Raw genomic sequence first — 20,834 nt, 5'->3', positions numbered from 1 at the left:
TATATAATGATATATTTTTTATAATTATATACTGTTATATAAAATATTTTAACATATTTTTAAATGAAGTATATATTTTATATATATTACCAAATTGTTTCTTCTAAAAAGGTTGTATTTTGCTGCTTTTCAAATGTTCCTTCAAAAACTCAAATGTTGGAAAAAAATTAAAATAAAATATAAAAGAAATAAAAAGAATAAAAACTCGAATGTTGGTGATTTGGTCCCAGGTGTGATCAGTAGTTGCTCCAGGAGACATCTGCAAAAACTCTGGTTTCTAACCGTGTCCCTTTCCTCCTCACCTGCTCCCAGACCATCAGCCGAGCCTTCATGAACGGGAGCTCCGTGGAGCACGTGATCGAGTTTGGCCTCGACTACCCGGAAGGCATGGCCGTCGACTGGATGGGAAAGAACCTCTATTGGGCGGACACCGGGACCAACAGGATCGAAGTGGCCCGGCTGGACGGGCAGTTCCGGCAGGTCCTTGTGTGGAGGGATCTGGACAACCCGAGGTCGCTGGCCCTGGACCCCACCAAAGGGTAAGGACCATTCTTGTCCAGCAGGTGTGTCCCCGTCACCTCTCTACACCAGCCAGCGCGTTGATGACCCGAGGCCGCGGCAGACGGCTGCCCACCTGGCACTCTGCGGTTGGAGCAGTAATGACCGCTACTAGCTTTGAGGTGGCCAGGGCCGGCGGGACCCTTGGAGGTCATCTGGTTCATTTCATAGAGGAGACACTGGGGCCCAGAGCAGCAGGCAGGAAGGGAAGCCTCTGTGTCAGGCACCGCATTGGGCGCTCCCAGAGGGGTCATCTCATCTGGGCATCCAGGGGCCCTGCAAGGGGTGGGTGATTTTACAGATGCAGAAACAGAGGTTCAGAGAAGCTCAGTGATTTACTGAAGGTCACATAACTGGTTAGAGCAGGGCTGGGCCAGGAAGTCCCATGCAGTCCTTTCTAGGCTCCTGTCCTGGGCTTCTCCCCTCCTGCTTCTTGCTGGCCACTCAGTGGCGGTTTAAAACCCACCTTGCAAGGCACATGCTTTTATGTGTCAGGCAGCTTGGGGGCCCTGCCCTGGGGCCAGAGAGGCCAGGGTGGAGTCTTCCTCTGCGCTCAGTGCTCAACCCATAAAGCATCAGTGGTGTGTAGGGAGCGCTCCAAACCCTGCCTGCCATGTGCTCTTTCAGGGAAGGGAAGATTTCGGCAGAACAAAAAGAAAGGTCCAGGTTTTAGCGAAAGAACCAGTAAAACGTACACAATTCTGGAATGGGGATTCCTTCCCCGGAGCCACTGCTGAAGAGAGAGGAGGGAGGACCCGTTGGTGGAGACGGCAGAGCTGAGTTTGAGGCCTGACCCTACGATGCCTGTTTGCCTCAGCGTCTTGTTTTCTACCTTCTTTGAGGAGAGGAGACTGTACGCCCCGGTTTGCCCACGTTCTTCCTGCCCGTCCCGGTCACCCTGGCATCCTGTCCAGCTTGGTTAGCGTTTGTCCCTGACGCAGGTGTCCCAGCCTGGATGTCGTGTTGCACGGTCACCCTGTCTGTGCACCCGAATGGGAATATCAGGGCTTAGCTTGCCGGGGGGCTGCTGTGGGACCCCAGGAGGCAGGATGTAGCTCCGTGACTGCTCCCAGAGGGATGGTGGGGTGGAGGGGCCTCCGAAGGTCTCACCTCTTCCCTGCTTCCTGCAGGGATGCCATCGGCACAGCCGAGGAGATGGCGGCAGGTGTGCTCCCTGCCCTGCCGTGAGGGTGGCCGTGCCTGAGCCTGCCCCGCCCTGCTCCCATGTCTTCCAGCTACATCTACTGGACCGAGTGGGGCGGCAAGCCCAGGATCGTGCGGGCCTTCATGGACGGGACCAACTGCATGACGCTGGTGGACAAGGTGGGCCGGGCCAACGACCTCACCATTGACTACGCTGACCAGCGTCTCTACTGGACGGACCTGGACACCAACATGATTGAGTCATCCAACATGCTGGGTGAGGGCCGGTGCATCCTGCCGCGAGGGGGCTTCCCTGCCCTGGGCGTTGGCCATGCTCAGCCCCCATGGCGCTGTGCCCTTGGGCCCGCGAGGCCCAAGCCCCACAGGAGGTGCGGCCACGCCCTGGGTGCTGACCCAGCCTCGCCCCCTCCTGAGGGTTGTCCCTTTCCGCCCCTGGTGCTGTCGCTGTAGATGTGTCAATAGAGACCCCGGTGACAGCTGTTCCCTACACACCAGCTGAGAGCCGGGTCCCGGCCAACCCCGTGCCAGGATCCTAATTTGACCCTACACCACATAGCATAGGTTTTCGTTGATGGTGAAACTGAGGCCCACGGAGGTCATGGGACTTGTGTAAGGTCACAGAGTGCCACTCAGACCCCACGGCCACGTGCTACAGCTCCATCTGACCCTGAATACCTACTGGGTGCTAGGCATTGTTCTGGGACCACTCAACACCTGGGATTAGGTTAAAAACAAAAACAAAAAAACCCTCGCTCCAAGCCACCCAGCAGTGAGGGCAGGATTTGAGCCTAGAAATCACATGACTCTGGACTTCTTACAGGGGGTGGTTATATTAGCTCTCCTGGGTGATACCACATGATGGGGCTGCCCTGTGCTTGGCTTCCTTCCTAATCACTGCTGCTGCCGCCACCTGTGGCGGGTGTGGTTGTACCCATTTTACAGATGAGGAAACTGAGGCATAGGTGGGCTGAACGACTTGTCCCCAGGTACTGTGTGAGCAGAGCCAGGACTAGAAGCTCAGTGGCCTGGTTTCTGCTTGCGGCGGGCTGCACCCACCCTGCATGCTGACTGTCCTGGTGTATGAGGCCAAGAGCAAGGCTTGAATGTGTCTTTGAGACTGCCACCCCCAGCCCCGCAGGGAATTACAAGAGGCTGGTGCCAGGTGGGAAACCAGTCACAGCACAGCTGTGGTTGCCCGAAATAATCAAGCTCCCCGATTACCCCAGAGTAAAGACACACTGGGAGGAAAAGCAGCAAAAACCCTGGAAACCCCCTCAACTCTGCAGATTGAGGGTGGTTGTGTGCGTCCAGTCAGGCCGTTTTCAGCCATATTCCCACTGAATGGCGTAGACGTGTCGGGAGCACTTGGTTAATAACAGGGGAGGCCCCGGGCAAGGGAAAGGTGGGAATGTTGCCTGGCGTGGCGCGAGTGGGCATGGAGCGTGAACCTGGGGCCCCGCCATCCTGGTTGCATTCCTGGCCTTGCCACTTGCTATGTGACTTAAGCCAGGTGACTTAACCTTTCTGTGCCTCGGTTCTCTAATGCCGATGGTCCCTTCCTCCTACAGCTGCTACTGTGAGAATTAACTGAAGGCACTTCTCATCAAGTCTGGAGCACAGTCACTGCCCTCTGAGTGTTTAGTTAATGATCGTTGTTGGAAAAGTCCACTGCGAGTCCCAGTCCAGGGCCCGGGGTGGAGTGGGGGCGGGCAGCGTGTGCGTGACAGGCAGTCAGGGAGCACCTTTATTTCAGAGCTATCTTTTTTCTAATGATAAAATAATCAACTTAGAAAATTTCTAAAAATGCAGAAAAACAGGAAGAAAAATTTTAATTATCCATTATTTCACCAGTCAGTAATCATGTGTATTCATCTGTTGGCATATTTCTTTCCAGTCTCAAAATTTTTTTGATTGATTTTTTTTTTTTTTTTTTACGGTATGCGGGCCTCTCACTGCTGTGACCCCTCCCGTTGCGGAGCACAGGCTCCGGACGCGCAGGCCCACCGGCCGTGGCTCACGGGCCCAGCCGCTCCGCGGCATGTGGGATCTTCCCGGACCGGGGCACGAACCCGTGTCCCCTGCATCGGCAGGCGGACTCTCTACCACTGCGCCACCAGGGAAGCCCTGATTGATTTTTTTAAGCAAATATTTTTAACTGTTCATCTCTGAAGATTTTTTTCACTTTTTTCCTTTTTAAAAATCATTTTGAAAACATTATTTCAAATCGTGCCACATGTGATTTTCATTTGGCTTTCTCCCACTCCTGTACAGGAGGAGCACGTCCCCAGGTCACCAGTATGTTTTCACTGGTACCGTTTTTACTGTGAAATAGAGCATACGTGAGGCATTCATACAACACACACACTTTGACAAGTGAAGTCTTAGAAACCCATGCCCAGGTGGAGGGACAGAACTTGTCGAGTGTCACCGGGCCCTGCACCCGCTCTCCCTCCCTCACGCGGCCCTGAGCCTGCGTGTTGCCGCAGTAGTCCCAACAGGTGCACACAGGTGTGTGCTCTGCGTGTAACTGCTCGGCGGGTCACGTGATCAGACCCTGGTTCGTTTCACAAGCCCTCTGCTGCTGGCGAGAGAACGGCACCAGCGTTCCCAAATGAAAGCAAGGTGTGGGCAGGGCTACCTTCCATCTGGAGTCTCTAGAGGAGAATCCATTGCCTTTTCCATCATCTGGGGGCTGGCTGCATCCTTGACTTGTGGCCCTTCCTCCATCTTCAAAGCCAGCTGTATAGCCTCCACCAGCCTCTCTCTCACTGTCCTGCTCCCTCTTAGAAGGACGCTAGTGTTTGCACTGGCTGCACTGGGAAAATCCAGGATCGTGTCCCCATTTCAAAATCCTTAATTTAGTCATACCTGCAAAGCCCCTTTTGCCGTGTAAGGTGCTATATTCAGAAATCCTGGAGATTAGGATGAACTCTTTTGGGGGGAGACGGGGAATGTTCTTCTCCACGTAGTTTTTATCAAGCACTTAATTTGTGCCGGCATTTTGACCATTCTACGTGCATGATCTCATTGAATATTTATCACAATTATATCACGAACCTCAAATCGTGCCACATGTGATTTTTATCATAATTTATTACATTTAATTATCATGGATACCCATGAGGGCACTCTTAAGAATAACCATTTTGGGGCTTACCTGGTGGTCCAGTGGTTACAACTTGGCGCTTTCACTGCCGTGGCCCTGGGTTCGATCCCTGGTTGGGGAACTAAGATCCCACAAGCCACACGGCATGGCCCCCCCCCCAAAATACCCATTTTTCAGATGGGGAGACTGAGAGTCAAGAAGCTTACATAGCTTTGCCAAGGTCACGTGCTGGTCAAGGGAGAAGCGAGGGGGCCCAGGCTGACTCCAGAACTCGGTTTCAACCACTGTAGTAGACTGCTAGGCAGAAGGTTTTATTTTATCAATATTTGAAAATTTTATTGACATATATATACAGTCAAGTACAAAAAAGTATTGTGTATACACAGAGGCATCAAAGTAGCCCGTGTAGCTCCCATGCAGATCAAAGTAGGGAAGTTTCCAGCCCTCAGGCTTTTAGTCAATCTCACCAGCCTCCTCGGGTCAGTGCTGCCCTGACTTCTGTCTATGTGTACTAGCTGTGCTGTTCTAGAACTTTCTGTCACTGTGACTGCACAGAGTGTGCTCTTCAGCATCTGGATTCTTTCACTCAGTCTAATAACCGTGAGAGTCGCCCACATTGTTGTTATTCTTTTTTATTGCTGTGTCATTTCCATTGTATGAAGATCCTACCTTTTAAAAAAAATTATTTTATTTTATAAAGTTACATTTTATTTATCTATTTATTTTTGGCTGTGTTGGCTCTTCGTTGCTGCGCGCAGGCTTTCTCTAGTTGTGGAGAGCGGGGGTGCACGGGCTTCTCCTTGCGGTGGCTTCTCTTGTTGCAGAGCATGGGCTCTAGGTGTGCGGGCTTCAGTAGCTGTGGCACGCAGGCTCAGTAGTTGTGGCTCACAGGCTGTAGAGCACAGGCCCAGTGGTTGTGGCGCACGGGCTTAGTTGCTCCACGGCATGTGGGATCTTCCCGGACCAGGGATCGAACCTGTGTCCCCTGCATTGGCAGGTGGATGCTTAACCACTGAGCCACCAGGGAGGTCCCAAAGGTCCTACCATTTTTTAATTCATCCTACTATTTTTTTTTTTTAATTTGGCTGTGCTGAGTCTTAGTTGTGGCACGTGGGATCTCTTAGTTGCGGTATGCGGGATCTTTAGTTGTGGCACGTGGGCTCTTAGTTGCGGCATGTGGGATCTAGTTCCCTGACCAGAGACCAAACCTGGGCCCGCTGCACTGGGTGCTCGGAGTCTTAATCACCGGACCACCAAGGAAGTCCCTAATCCCATCCTACTATTGACGGACATTTGGGTTGTCTCCTGTTTGTGGCTGTTACACATAGTTGCTGACGTGCACATTCTCTTCTGTGTTGTTTGGGTGGATGCTGCATGCATTTCTCTTGTGCTGCAAGAGGGGAATTGCCTGCCCTCAGGGCAGGTGCCCATCCAGCCTCAGTGGACCCTGCTCGTTTCCCAGAGCGGTCACATGCTTTATGAGCCCGACGCAAGTGGCCAGGCTGCAGGTTGAACTGGTTCACCCACAGGATGCCCGTGCGGCGCCGTTGCTGACTCGGTGCCCGTGTGCCTCCACGCAGGTCAGGAGCGGGTCGTGATTGCCGATGACCTCCCGCACCCCTTCGGCCTGACGCAATACAGTGATTACATCTACTGGACAGACTGGAACCTGCACAGCATTGAGCGAGCCGACAAGACCAGTGGCCGGAACCGCACCCTCATCCAGGGCCACCTGGATTTCGTGATGGACATCCTGGTGTTCCACTCCTCCCGCCAGGATGGCCTCAATGACTGCATGCACAACAACGGGCAGTGTGGGCAGCTGTGCCTCGCTGTCCCCAGCGGCCACCGCTGCAGCTGTGCCTCTCATTACACCCTGGACCCCAGTAGCCGCAACTGCAGCCGTAAGTGCCTCGCTCTGCCCCCGTCCCTCACTCCCACATTAGATCACCAGTCTGACTCTGGCGGTTAAGGTGGAAAGAAGCTTTTTATCTGGGGAAACCTTGGTGCACGTGGGCAGTCGGGCAGGTTGTGCACTGCACATGTTGCCTAATGTTACCTGGAGGCTCAGGCTGGGTGGAAGACCTGTTGCTTCATCAAGACATGAGTAGATGGTCCAAGCCCTCAGCTGGCACGTCACGTGGGAGGCTCTTTGGATGTGAAAAACGGTCCCTGGGGGAGAGCACCCACTTCTAGGGCCAGGCATTGTTCCAAGTGCTTTTTATGGCACTGAATCCTCCAGCCTATGGGGTAGGGAGTGTCACTGTCCCCGTTTCACAGACTAGGACCCTGGGCACAGAGATGTGTAGTTACCCACCCAAGGCCACACAGCTGGTAAGACTTGAGCCAGATTTGGATCCAGGCAGGCTGGCTCCAGAGTCCCTGCCCTGACCCCTTGCGTGTGGCCTCACGTCCACGGTGTAATCCTCACACCGACCTTCTAAACGAGGTAGGCCTTTTCACTTTCAATTCTAAGAAAAGCGAGGTTCAGAGAGCCTGAGAGTGACTTTCCCATGGGCCCGCAGGGAGAACAGGTGTGTCCTGTTGGCAGGCTTTTCTCCTGTGACATCAGCAGACAGCTAGTTATAACTCGGCCTCTGTGCAGCGCTAGACAGTTTGTAAAGCTCTCTGTCATCCGGGCATTGTGTGAGCCTCTCGCAGCCCTGGGCCTTAAGAGGACTGAGCTTCCTTGGCCCAATTATGTGGATGAGGGACCTACAGCTTCGAAGGGTTCAGGGGCTTGGTCGAGGCCCCAGGCTGGTATGTGATGGGCCTGGGGCCACAGCCTGGGATTCCCCACTCTTGGGCTCCCTTTGGTCCTGTCGTCCTTGCCACTGGGGGCCAAAACCTTGAAGGGTCAAGTGGAGGTGCAGGTCACCCTCTGCCCAGAGGGGATGTGACTCGGGTGCTGGCTCCCAAGGCCGGCAGACCCAGGGCTGTGACTTGGATTCATGTGGCCCAGCTGTAACTCTGACGTGGCTGCAGCTGGTGGCCTCTACACATCCTGGGTCCTGACAGCCCTGAGGAGTGTCCCCTCCCGGCGTCACTGTTCACGTCACACGGTTTTCAGCCATTCCCTGGAGCACGCAGAAGCCCCTGGCAAATCCCACCGTCACCAGAGCATCACACACACTTATGGGTGGGAGTTGGATATTCACTACCTTTCCCTCCTTCTGACTTAAGTCTTGATAATCTGAAAAGAAGTGGATATCTAGTTTTAAAATAACACACACACTTATAAAATATGGAAACAACAGCGATGTGTAACACGGAGAATAAAATTCCCCATAGTCCACCCCCAAGAACCAGTTTTGTGTCTTTCCAGCCTTTTCCCACGTACATCTCGTAGGTGCGCACGCAAATCTGCTTTTTACCATAAAATGGAAGGCCGTCCTCCCTGCCCCACTCCCTGTTCGGCTCCCAGACGCTGACGCGCGCCCGCCCCCGTTTGCCTCTCTCCAGCACCCACCACCTTCCTGCTCTTCAGCCAGAAGTGTGCCATCAGCCGAATGATCCCTGATGACCAGCACAGCCCAGACCTCATCCTGCCACTGCACGGGCTGAGGAACGTCAAGGCCATCGACTATGACCCGCTGGACAAGTTCATCTACTGGGTAGATGGGCGCCAGAACATCAAACGAGCCAAGGACGATGGGACCCAGGTAAGTGTGCTTTTGGGGGGGCGCGGGGGGTCCTTCCACGAGCAGCTCGCACTGGCGACTCCCAGGCTACCGCCCCCTTTTCTTAGCAGAGGGGCACAGTTTGGGGTAAACAGTGATTGGGCTCCGAATATGTCATTGCCAGGTATAAGGCTGAGCCGTGTGAAACCCTTAGACTGTGATTCTGTGTAGAAACTGGATTTTGCAGCTGTTTAAGTAGCAGTGGTGGGCGTCAAACCCCATGGGGTTTTTTTTTCCTTTCCATAGTGGTTCTGTGCAGGGATAGTTGATATTGGTTATTCTAGATTTATCTTTTATTTTAGGGGAGTTGGATAGTCAGTTCTGTTATAATGCAATGTCCGTGTGTCTGAAAATCACTGCACCGTACAAAATCGCCCAGTACAGACCACAGGTCTGATGGGGGAAAGGGGGCTAGGTGTGCAGCCCTCAAAAGGCCATCAGTGGCAAACTGAAAAAAAGAGAGGAACCTGGCAATACAGGGGCCCTGTCCTTCGAATGTTAAATGGTTCGGTACACAAATGCTCCAGCAGATATGGCTCTTGACGTTGAAAAGACCTGAAGCTGGCGGAGGACATGGGGGTCGGGAGGTTGCAGCTTGTGCGTTTTTGTGGAACGCTGCAAGGAGGGTTGTCTGAGATGGGACGTATCGTTGTAACCCCAGCGTGGATGGCGTGGCTCCCAGTGCCCGGGGGCTGGGGGTCGCTGGAGGCACGTGTGTCTGTGGGCCCCTGCTCGGTGCGGTGCTGCTGTGTGCTCTACACTTGCCTAGGGTTTCTCCTGGGTGCAGCTGTGCGAAGTGAATGCGAAACCTGCTCTCTGCTCCGACTGTCCCTGATACATCACTGCATGGGAACGAATACATGTTTTCCAAACGTGAGTCTAGCAGAACTGACTCCTTTTCTGTGTTAGGTGTTTGTGACCCGTGCCAGGAAGGACACTGTCACTGCAGCCTCGGGGCACACCCGGCGTATCCAGCCACGTGACAGGGAACTGTGGCCAGAATTCCAGTAGGACGTGCCCGGCTGGTCATGCCCGTTTCTAAAGACTCCTTTCACAAAAGCTACCGAACCCGATGGTCTCTTTCTCAATCGAGTGGTCAGTGTAACAGCTTATGTCGTCGTGGTGAGATCTTGATACTGTTAGAACAGCGATACAGATGCTTGTGAGGGGAGATTTTCAGAAGATTTTCGTGTCTGTAACGTAGGTGTTTCTCTTTCCTACCCTGAACCGGGTGCCAGTACTGCCTGTACGACTGGGCCTCACTTTCGACAAAATACTTCATCCATCCACGATGTAAAGTTAACAAGTCATCCTTTGACGTCTGTGTCCTTGGTTGACGGTAAAAGCCCCGCCTGTGTCCGAGCAGCTGTGATTACCATCTCTGTGGGCGCAGAGCCTGGTGGAAATGGTGGGAATGGATTTCTTTCGTCCCACCCCGGGCGCAGGTGACAGTCGCTTTGAGTCCTTTGGAGAACAGGGAGTGTTAATTGGTGGACCATGGCTTCCTGCTGAGAAAGTTGCTGGGGCACAAATTACCTTCAAGTCCCATGGAGAGGCGTCCTTTTGCATCCTTGTATGGTGTCCAGCAGGAGTGGGGGAAGACTTTGAAGAAAAAGCCCTTCTAGGAACACTTAATCTGGAAAATACTCATTTCCCTTCCTGTGTCTCTTGCTAAACTCCACCCTCTGGTGGCTTTGATTATTAGGGGTGCCACCCCACCTCCAAGGATGGTATTCTTAATTATCATCTACTTGGCTGTCGTTTTTCTATTTAATTTTTGATTCTTTTATTGTGGTAAATGTACGTTACATAAAATGGGCCATTCTAACCATTTTTAAGTGTACAGCTCCATGGCATTAAGTACATTGATACTGTGTGCACCCGTCACCACCGTCCATCTCCAGAGGAAGCTCTGTCCCCATTAAACACTAACTCTCCATCCCCCCCATCCCCCCAGTCCCTGGCGCCCACCATCCTGCCTTCTGTCTCTATACATTTGACAGCACTGAGTACTTTATATAAGTAGAATCACCCAGTATTTGTCCTTTTGTGACTGGCCTTTTTCACTTAGCCCAACGTTCTCAAGGTTCGTCCACATCATAGGAGGTATCAGAATTTTCTTCCTCTTTACGACTGAATAACACTCCATTGTCTGTATAGCAGACATTTTGCTATCCGTCCATCCATCAGTGGACACTGGGGTTGCATCCGCCTGTGAGCTGTTGCTGCGGACTTTCCCACTTGGTTAAGTACCACTTTGTACTGGTGAGGGGGCGGGGTGTGGATTGTGACATGAATCGGATTCTGCTAAGATTTTTTGCACCGGCCTTGGTGCTGTTCCTTATGGTAAAATTGGAGTTCGGGTTTTATAAAGCCGGCCAGCCGTGTAAAGTTTATCTCCTCGTTCCTGTGTGCCTGGGGTGGGCCGTGGGTGGTGTGTTGTTACAGCATGCACTTTTTTCTCAGCTGGTTGTTCCGATGAGCGTGTGCCCAGCTCCCACACACCCACCCTCCGCAGGGAGCCTGACTCTGGCCGGGGCTAGCTGGAACCTTGCTTTACTCCCAGGCCGTTGGCTGCACTGGGCTGTGGTCTTTGGCCAGAGAGCTCTGTGGCTCTTGGGAAAGGAATGTGCTGGCTGGAGTCGACGCCTGGCTCCTAGGGCCCACAGCTCCTGGGGGTGTCGGTGTTCTTACCTGCAGAGATGCGAGTGACATGCTTCCAGCTGCCCAGCGGGGCTGGACCAGAGGCTGCTGTGTGTGTGTTTGGGGGCGGGTGGTTCCTCTCCAGCTGAGTCCAAGAGGCTGGGCCTGGGGAGGGGGGCTTCTTTTTGGCTGCAAGCCCCCTCTTGACCACCGGGAGACTTCTTGTTTTATTGACTGCTGAAAAGAGGTATATTAAGGGGGTCTGCAATGAGCTGTGATCAGAACATCATCTAAAGATGATTCCGTTCTCAGTGGAGGAACTTTTCATCCAAACTGTTGGTGGCAGCAGCCCAGGAGCTTGGGAAGCCCCTTTGCACCAGGTCAGGTCACCTGAGAACCCAAGGGGACCAGATCCACCAGGGTATCGGCCTCTAGCCTGTGAGGGATGTGAGGGAAGCTCTGGGCACTCTCCTTCTCCTGCATCAGTTCACGAAACAAGGTCCCCTTTAAAGGGATTCTCTTTCGGTGGCTCCGAAAGCCAGGGCTCATCCCTGAGAGGCAGTAGATGGCATGGAGTCCAGTAGCGCTCCCGGGAGAGGCTCGGGGTGGAGACCCGCAGGGAGTGTGAGGGGGAAAACAGACCCCGCGAGGGGCACGTGCTGCCCCTGGGCTCCCGGTATGCACTGCGGGGCAGCCCTGCACCCTCACCTGGCCATGAACCCTTGGCCTGTCTCCCTCAGGGAAGAGGCTGTGAGAGGTGGACCTCTGTGCTGGACACCTATTGTCCTGGCATCCTAAATTTAAAAAAACAATAAGATTTGAGGGCCTTCACTCTGGAGAACAGTATGGAGGTTCCTTAAAAAACTAACGACAGAACTACCATACGACCCAGCAATCCCACTACTGGGCATATACCCTGAGAAAACCATAATTCAGAAGGCGTCATGTACCACAGTGTTCATTGCAGCTGTGTTTACAATAGCCAGGACATGGAAGCAACCTAAGTGTCCGTCGACAGATGAATGGATAAAGAAGATGTGGCACATATATACAATGGAATATTACTCAGCCATAGAAAGAAACGAAACTGAGTTATTTGTAGTGAGGTGGATGGACCTAGAGTCTGTCATACAGAGTGAAGTAAGTTAGAAAGAGAAAGACAAATACCGTATGCTAACATATATATGGAATCTAAAAAAATTAAAATAAAGTGAAACTAACACACCATTATAAAGCAATTATACTCCAATAAAGATGTTAAAAAAAAAATCCAAGGGAAGGAAAAAAGGTAAAAAAAGATTTGAGGGCCTTAATCCAAAAGTCTGAGTCTAAGGAAACAAGAAGTGAGAAGATGTCTTGAGCCGGGGGCCTGTGATCCTGGGCTGACCGCTCAGCTGCTGGGCGGTCCCTCTGTACGTGCGGGCGCAGGCCGGCCAGCCCGGGTGGGGTGACTACCAGGCAGCCGGGTCCAGTGCCGTCACTGTTGGCGGGGCGTGGCATCGGAGCCCATGGGCGAGAGCTCTCCTGGAGGCTGTTGGAGGGATCAACTTCACTCTCAGCGGATGTGTGGGCAAGAGCTGGTTTGAAAGGAGAGGTTCCCAGACACGGTTGGGCTTTTGACATTTGCTCTGCACTCGGGCACAGGCCTCCGCCCTCCCCACCGTGACTTTAGCCGGTGCTCGTTTCTTACCACCCTACAGCCCTTCGTTTTGACCTCTCCGAGCCAGAGCCAGAACCCGGACAGGCAGCCGCACGACCTCAGCGTTGACATCTACAGCCGGACCCTGTTTTGGACGTGCGAGGCCACCGACACTGTCAACGTCCACCGGCTGAACGGGGAAGCCATGGGCGTGGTGCTCCGCGGGGACCGCGACAAGCCGAGGGCCATCGTCGTCAACGCCGAGCGAGGGTGCGGGGCCGCGCGGGTGGGCTGCTGCACCCGCTGGGGTGTGCCAGGGGCCCCTCCCGTGAATGCCGGCCTCTCGGGCCGGGAGGGATCTTCCACCCCCGACCCTCCCATCTGCAGCCGGAGTGGGGCAGGGAGACACCAGCTCACTCCCAGGCATGGCAGGGAGGCAGAGACGCCCAGGGATGGCCTGGACTGAAAGCCTGTGCAGGGGTGAGGGCTTTGCTGAGAGACACAGGCAGGATGTGATTCATAGGTTTCGTACCATCCCATCCAACTTGAACCCTATTCAACCATCCCTTCCGTAGCGTCCCATGTGGTGGCGGGTTATTCACTTGCCTAGGGGAGGTCACTACCTGACTGGGAGCTTCTTCCTTCCCTGAAGCTCCCTGATGGGCCTTCAGGTTCTCTGGTAGGTGGGAGAGAACCTGAGACACGTTGACAGATGTGGAGGGTCCCAAAGGGAAGGACCAGGGCGGGGGGTGAGGGGGCCGAAACCACATGACATGAGATTGGGAAATAAAGCCAATTGGGGAGGGTTTGGGGGTGGAAGGCAGGAGGATGGTGACCGCCTCAGGTACCCGCAGGGCTGCCGTTCAGGGCGGGAATCAGACCCATCGAGGCACCGTGTGCTGAAGCCCGGGGACCGCCAGGCAGACCTGAGTTCAAATCCCGACTCTGTCACCTACTGCCTGTGTGACCTCAGGCAGGTGACGTGACCTCCCAGGGATTCAGTTTCCTTGTGAGGACAGCGGGGAGTACCAGCCCTGCAGCCCCCCGGGGGCCTCAGTTACTGAAGACGGTTCTTTAGGAATCAAAGGAGGGGGCGTGTACTAGTCCCGGGGGCTGCCGCAAGTGACCACAGACTGGGGGCTTGAAACACGGAGGTCTATTCCCTCGCGGTTCCAGGGGCCAAAGTCAAGGGTGGCAGGGCCCTGCTCCCACTGGAGTCTCCAGGGGAGGTTGCTTCCTGCCTCTCAACTTCGGGGGCCCCGCGTGCTCCTGGGCTTGTGGCCGCGTCCCTCCTCTCTGCCTCCGTCTTCACGTGGGCTTCTCTCTGTGTCCGTGTGGCCTCTTCTCTCTCTTGAGGCCACTTTCACTGGTTGCGGGCCCACCCTAACCGGGGCGGCCTCATCTTGATACTTAGTTACATCTGCAAAGACCTTGTTTCCAAATAAGGTCCTATTCCGAGGTTGCAGGTAGACGTGAGGTCTTGGGGGACATTTTCCAGCTCCTCCAGGGCATGACCTTTCAGCTCCGGGTCCAGCCCCTAGAGGCTGGGGTCATATGACTGGTCACTTTCTGAAGCCCCGCTGGGTGCCCGCGGGGTCTGGGGCCGGTCTCTCTGGTGCTTTGCTGAGGACGTAGCGGACGCAGCGCCCGTCCTTTACCTGCTGTTCTCTCGCAGGTACCTGTACTTCACTAACATGCAGGACCGAGCAGCCAAGATCGAGCGCGCGGCCCTGGATGGCACCGAGCGCGAGGTCCTCTTCACCACGGGCCTCATCCGTCCCGTGGCCCTCGTGGTGGACAACGTGCTGGGCAAGCTCTTCTGGGTGGACGCCGACCTGAAGCGCATTGAAAGCTGCGACCTGTCAGGTGCGCTCCCTGGAGCCTCCCCGAGGATCGGTCCCTCGGCAGCCACCGCGTCTGACCCACCAGGGCGCCCGCCGTCCTGGTCATCGGTCATGGCGTAGCAGCCGCCACGTTTGTTGGGGACTGACTGCGAGCAGGCACTGGGCTGGGGCTTTACCATGTATAGTGCCCCCGCCCCGTTCCAGGATGTGGGTCCCAAGTGATCCCCAGGTGGCAGGGGCCGATGAGGCTCAGAGAGGGTGAGCCAGCTGTGCAGGCCCCCAGCGTCAGGTGGAAGAGGAGTCCGACCTCTCTGCCTCCAGTGCCCATGCTCTCAGCTCCTCTGCCGTGGCTGCCTTAGTCCGGGAGGCCCCTGGGCCAGAGAGGAGTGAGAATCAGTACTTAAAGGGGCTTTTCTTCCGGAAGTTGGGGTGGGCTGGGGGCAGGGGAGGCACCGTGCTTGCCGGGGGCCAGCGACTGGGGCCACGGCCCTGGCCGAAGGGCAGCCCAGGTAGAAGCAGGACTGTCCGAGAGGTGGCCTCAGGTCTGCCTAATTCCAGGGAACGTGCCCCAGCCCCCAGCCCTGGCCAGAGCCCGGCGTCCCCCAGGCTCCCGGCAGCCCACCCGTCTCCCGAGGCAAGCGTGGGCCGAGCTCTAGGGGTCAGCCGCCACTCAGGGGGAGCGCCTCCCTCTTGCAGGGGCCAACCGCCTGACCCTGGAGGATGCCAACATCGTGCAGCCTGTGGGCCTGACTGTGCTGGGCAGGCACCTCTACTGGATCGACCGCCAGCAGCAGATGATTGAGCGCGTGGACAAGACCACAGGGGACGCGCGGACACGAGTCCAGGGCCGTGTCGCCCACCTGACCGGCATCCACGCCGTGGAGGACATCAGCCTGGAGGAGTTCTGTACGTGGCGGGTGGGCAGTGGGCAGCAGACACCGCCGAGGGGAGGCTGGGCCTCTTCACAGAGCACAGCGGCCCCTGAACTGGCCCCCTTGGGATAAGGCAGCAGGACAGGCCAATGTGAGAGTTGTAGGACTGAGATCCTCTTTTCTTTCTTTCTGTCGGCCAAGTCTACTCTCGGCTCCCGGAGGCCACCCTCAGGCCCTCTCCCCATCAGTAACAGACCGAACCTCTCTGACTTCCTTTTCTACCAGCTGGAACCCACTCCGCTTTCCAAGGGCTTGCGATTAGATTTGGCCCAGTTTTAGACTAGTCTCCCTTTAGATTGACTCCAAATCAACTGATCAGTAACCTTAATTACATCTGTAAATCCCTTCTGCTGAGTAAGGTAACAAAACCACAGGCATAATAGCTCATCACATCCTCCCCAGCTGGGGAGTGGGGTAGGATATTTAGGGGGCATTTTAGGATTCTGCCTGCCACAGTCTGGCTGTGCCCAGGGGCCTGGGAGAGGGACGACGTCGGTAACTGGGACCTCTGGTTCCTCTACCCACCTCCGTATATGGCTGTATGTGGATATGGAGGTGTGTGTGTGTGTGTGTGTGTGTGTGTGAGAGAAGTGTCTACCTCTCCCTCTGTCTTCTCGCTTTTCTCTCTTCATTCAGTAAATACACCTGGGCTGACAGCTGGGTGAGCAGACCCATTACTGTCCTTGTCCTATGATGCCCGTGGTCTGGCCGCCTTCAAGGCCCTGGGGCCCCACCAGCCTCACCCCAGCCCATTACTATTGGCCTTCTGCCTCGGCCACACCATGTGTTGACTGTTCTGCACCCCAGGTCCCGTGCTCAGCATTTATTACATTATATGTGTTATTTCACAATAATTCTACTTTACAGCTGAGGAAAGTAGGGCTCAGAGAGGGTACTACTTCCCCCTGTCACCTAGCCAATAAACCTGATGGGGCTTGGATTTGAGGCCAGAGCCCACAGTTTAGGCACTGGGATTTTTTTTCTGTTGGGCTCCCTGCTCAGGATGAGGGGCATGACCTCTGAATCAGTCACTTCTGTGTTGACTGCTGGGCGGTGGGTTCTGTCCTTGTGGGTAATCAGCTGGATCCTGGATAAGCGAAGTCACTAGGAACTGGCTTCCGGATAACCGAGGCACCCCACGCCTATGGGTTAGAAAGCCTGCGTTCACCTGGCCCCTTACACCATCCTCAGCCAAGTCCCGATTCCTGGTTGTTGCTGGCAGATGGTCAGAATGGTGAATGCTGAGGCCACAAATGTCGAGACCCACTGCCTGCTGGTGTCGGCAGAGAGCCAGGCTCATTGACCGGCAGCTCCTTGGAACCGAGCGGCTGGAAGGGCCAGGAGACGTTCAGTGAGCAGATTTGAGGTTGGAGACCGGGACGTGTCTATGAGTGCTAATGTGTGGGCTCTAGGGTGACATGGAGAGGCTCCTCATTTTGGGTGAGGGCGGGAAGTCCTTGGGTGTTGATTTGGGACGTGGGCCATCCATCCTGCCTCCCCACAAGATCCCACAACTAAACTCTAAACCAGGGGTGGCACTCTGCAGCCCGTAGGACTGTGTCATCCTGGCTGCCTTTGCTTTGCGGCTGGCCGACAAAGAGTCTTGGTCACCTAGATAGGTGGCCTAGCCCATGAAACCAAAATTATTTACTTTCTGATTCTTTATGGCAAAAGTTCGCTGACCCTCCTCTAAACCATGACTCTGTCATTTTGAAAACACCTAATCCTCAAGGTTGAGGAGGAGAAACTGTGATTTGTCTTTGGGGGTCCGGGTGAGGAGCAGAGTGCTTTGCGCCATTTCCTCTCACCTGAGGGAGCTCAGCCACCCTCCCAGCCTCCTAACCATTGTCAAGGTGTTGGGCACATGAAATTAATTGAATTGAAACGTTCGAGTTCCCCAGGGTTCAACACCCTTATTATTTTAACTTCCATGTGTATTAGTTTCCTGCAGCTGCTATATAACAAGTCACCACAAATTGGGTGACTTAAAGCAACAGAAATGTATCCTCTCACAGTTCTGGAGAAATCCAAAATCAAGGTGTCTGCAAGGCTGTGCTCCCTCTGGAGGCTGGAGGTGGGGGTGGGGAGGCGGAGGAGGGGATGGTTCTTTGCCCCTCCCATTTCCTGTGGTTGCCGGTGTTCCTTGTGGCTGCATCATTGCAGTGTCTGCCTTTGTCATCACATGACCTTCTCCCCTGCCTTCACCTCTTATGTCGTCTCTTATAAGGACATTTGTCAGTGCATTTAGGGACCACACAGACAATTCAGAATTAGACACCATCTCAAGATCCTTAACATGACCACGTCATTTGCAAAGACCCTTTTCCCAAATAAGGTCAAATTCACAGATTCCAGGCATTAGGACGTGGACATATCTTTTGGGGGGCCACCACTCAGCCCACTACACCATGAGAGACAGACACACAGGTGGGCAGTGTAGCATGATGGTAGTGGGCACAGTGGGAGCTGGTGCAGACAGGCTGGGGTATGATGTAGGGAAAGTTCTATAAGTGCTTTTGGCCTCCGTTTCCTCATCTACAGAATGCAGTGCCAACAGAAACAGACTCCATAGGCTGCCCTAAGAATTAAGTGTGAGGATCTACCACACTCCTACTGGAGTGCCAGTTCTTGTGAGTTCCTGCCTGGCATTCATCCCCTCCGTCCTCTAGGCCACAGTCCTGAGGTAGGAGGTAGAACCCGACCCCCTCCCTCTTTTCTCTCCACAGCAGCCCACCCTTGTGCCCGGGACAATGGCGGCTGTTCCCACATCTGCATTGCCAAGGGTGATGGGACGCCACGGTGCTCATGCCCAGTCCACCTCGTGCTCCTGCAGAACCTGTTGACTTGTGGTGGTAGGTATGACCTCAGCACTTTCTGTTGGGACGTTGAGCAGGACCCGATTCTCTGCCTGCCAGGTTGCTGCCTGACAGTCTTTTAATACATAGTCCCTGTGGCATCCAGTATCAAGGGTAGAAGGCGGAGCAGACTGTCTCTTTGTCCTCTTTTCTAATATATGCATTTCAGGGCTATGAATTTCCCTCTAAGCACTGGTTTTGCTGCATCTCACAAATTTTGATAAATTGCATTTTCATTTTCAGTTAGTTAAACTATTTTTAAATTATTCTCAATAATTCTTTGGCCCTTGTGTTATTTAGAAGTGTGTTGTGTAACTTCCAAATGGTTGGGAATTTTCCAGCTATCTTTCTGTTATTGATTTCTAGTTTAGTTCCATTAAATTATTGTGGAATTAATTTCCATTTCCTCATCCCTAAAACAGAAGCAGCCATCCTCCATCACAGGCTCCTCACGGGAGTAACAAAGACAGCGGAGAAAGCAGGTGCACACGCGTGTGTGAGCGAGTATGTGCGCGTACTCCCCCTCCTCCTCTGAGCTCCTGGGGGCCCGTGTTTACCCTGTCCCTTTTCTTCCCATGCTCACCCCCATGACCTCCATGCTGTGTCTCACACACGGCATATGCCTTGTATGATTTCTATCCTTTTAACTTCGTTCAGGTATGTTTTATGCCCCAGCGTGTGGTCTACCTTGGTGAATATTCCATGTGAGCTTGAGAAGATGTGTCATCTGATGTTGCTGGGTGGAGTGTTCTGTAAATGTTGGTTAGATCCAGTTGATGGATAGTGCCGTTCAGGTTGTCTGTATCCTTCCTGACTGTGCTGTCAGTTACTGATGGAGGTGTTGAAGTCTCCAATAGTGGGTTTGTCTAATTTTTTAGTACTGTCTTTTCTCCGCCTTCTACCCTTGACCCTCTTCTTCCCTAAGGTTGCACAGGGAGTGGCCAAGAATGTAAGCTGCAGTGTCAGACAGACCTGGGTTCAAATCCCAGCTTTGCCACTTCCCAGCTGAGTGACCCTGGGCTGGTCACTCACCTCTCTGAGCCTCCACTTCCTTCTCTGTGAAATAGAGAAATTGAGAGCACTTACTTGATAGGGTTGTTGTTAAGTAACAGAGTACTTTGCATGGTCCCTGACACATGGCACACAGGAATGCCAGGTGCTATTAGTTGTGAGAATGGCAGTAGTAATAAAAAGGAATAATTGTCATTGTCACCATGATGAAACCCAGTCCCCAGGACTTCCTCTTCTCTTCCTGCAGGTCCCCCAGGTGACCTTGGATGTGCTGTTCCTGTGTTCCTCTCTTCTTCCCTCCTCCTCTGAGCTCCTGGGGGCCGGTCTTTACCCTGTCCCTTTTCTTCTCATCCTCATCCCCATGACCTCCACGCTGTGTCCCACACACGGCATATGCTCAGCACATCTCGGGAAGCAGGACCATGGGCCTGTCCTTCTGGAGCTTTCTCCTGCCCCACCTCACACTGTGAACCCCAGAGAGCTTGGCCAAGAACAGAGGGGATATTTCATGACTGTCCCGTGGTGGGGGCCACCTTGACCCTCCTGAGCTTCCTGGTGGCTTGTTTCTGAGTTCCGGCCCCAGGGCCCAAGCGGTTGTGCAGGTCCCACAGACGTCCAGGCTGCCCTGGAGGAGACGGGGCCGGGGAGAGAGCTGCACAGACTGCTCAGCTCTCCCTGGGACCCCAGCCCTGGGCCTCCCCAGGGGAGGACGCATCCCTCTGTCACCCGCCCCCGGGCTTTGGCCCTCAGACTTGAGGATGCCAGGCCCTTCCTCACGGCCTAAGAGGCCTGTATTTACTGTGTCCCCATCTCTGTTCTTCCCTGGCCTCTTCTCTGGGGGCTCACAGGAGGATAAGGGCTGACTGAGGTTCCCAGGAGGTGCCACGGACCCTCAGGCCTCGTGCACCGGCGGCGCGGCGCCACTGCCAGTGCCGTGCACGCGTGCGTTACCGAACCAGGCACCGCGCGCGCACACACTCGCTCACACGTGCCCGTGCGCGTGCTTTCTCTGCTGTCTTCGTTACTCCCGCGAGGAGCCTGTGCTGGAGGGTGGCTGCTTCTGTTTTAGGGACGAGGAGACGGAGGCTCTGGGAGGTTGGGGGGTCCTCGGGTCGCACAGATGCTGGGGGAGCCTGGGTTCAACCCCAGGTCTGTGCAACCCCCATCCTGTCCCGTCCTCACTCTCCGGCCGCTGCTGCCGGGACTGGGGGCCCTGTGGGGAATCAGAGCCTGCCCCACGTGGACCCTCTTCTTCCTGCTGGGCTGTGGGGGGCTGGAGTCCAGGAGCGGGGCCTCAGCCACTGTCCACATGCACCTTTCCGTGGCCAGCATCCCTGTGTTCTCTGTTGGTGGCTCAGTGTGCACACATCCGTCGTTGGCTCCTTTGTCCCCGGCTGTCCTC

General features: G+C 54.5%; 1 protein-coding gene across 2 annotated transcripts in view; it reads left to right on the top strand.

Annotated features, from left to right (window-relative positions):
• LRP5 (LDL receptor related protein 5) overlaps window positions 1-20,834 on the top strand; it is an 82,576-nt gene that overhangs the window by 45,205 nt on the left and 16,537 nt on the right. For both annotated transcript variants that reach the window (XM_024749191.1, XM_024749192.1), the window contains exons 9-16: window positions 313-539; window positions 1,794-1,978; window positions 6,409-6,732; window positions 8,291-8,490; window positions 12,852-13,060; window positions 14,466-14,656; window positions 15,331-15,540; window positions 18,293-18,418. In XM_024749191.1, the coding sequence (XP_024604959.1) occupies window positions 313-539; window positions 1,794-1,978; window positions 6,409-6,732; window positions 8,291-8,490; window positions 12,852-13,060; window positions 14,466-14,656; window positions 15,331-15,540; window positions 18,293-18,418 (1,672 nt within the window). The remainder of the gene's footprint in view (window positions 1-312; window positions 540-1,793; window positions 1,979-6,408; window positions 6,733-8,290; window positions 8,491-12,851; window positions 13,061-14,465; window positions 14,657-15,330; window positions 15,541-18,292; window positions 18,419-20,834) is intronic.

The sequence above is a fragment of the Neophocaena asiaeorientalis genome, unplaced genomic scaffold (assembly GCF_003031525.2).
Source record: "Neophocaena asiaeorientalis asiaeorientalis breed wild unplaced genomic scaffold, Neophocaena_asiaeorientalis_V1.1 scaffold43, whole genome shotgun sequence".
In the NCBI taxonomy this organism is placed as follows: domain Eukaryota; kingdom Metazoa; phylum Chordata; class Mammalia; order Artiodactyla; family Phocoenidae; genus Neophocaena; species Neophocaena asiaeorientalis.
The sequence above is the reverse complement of the archived record's forward strand: the minus strand, read 5'-3'. Positions and strand labels throughout refer to the sequence as shown.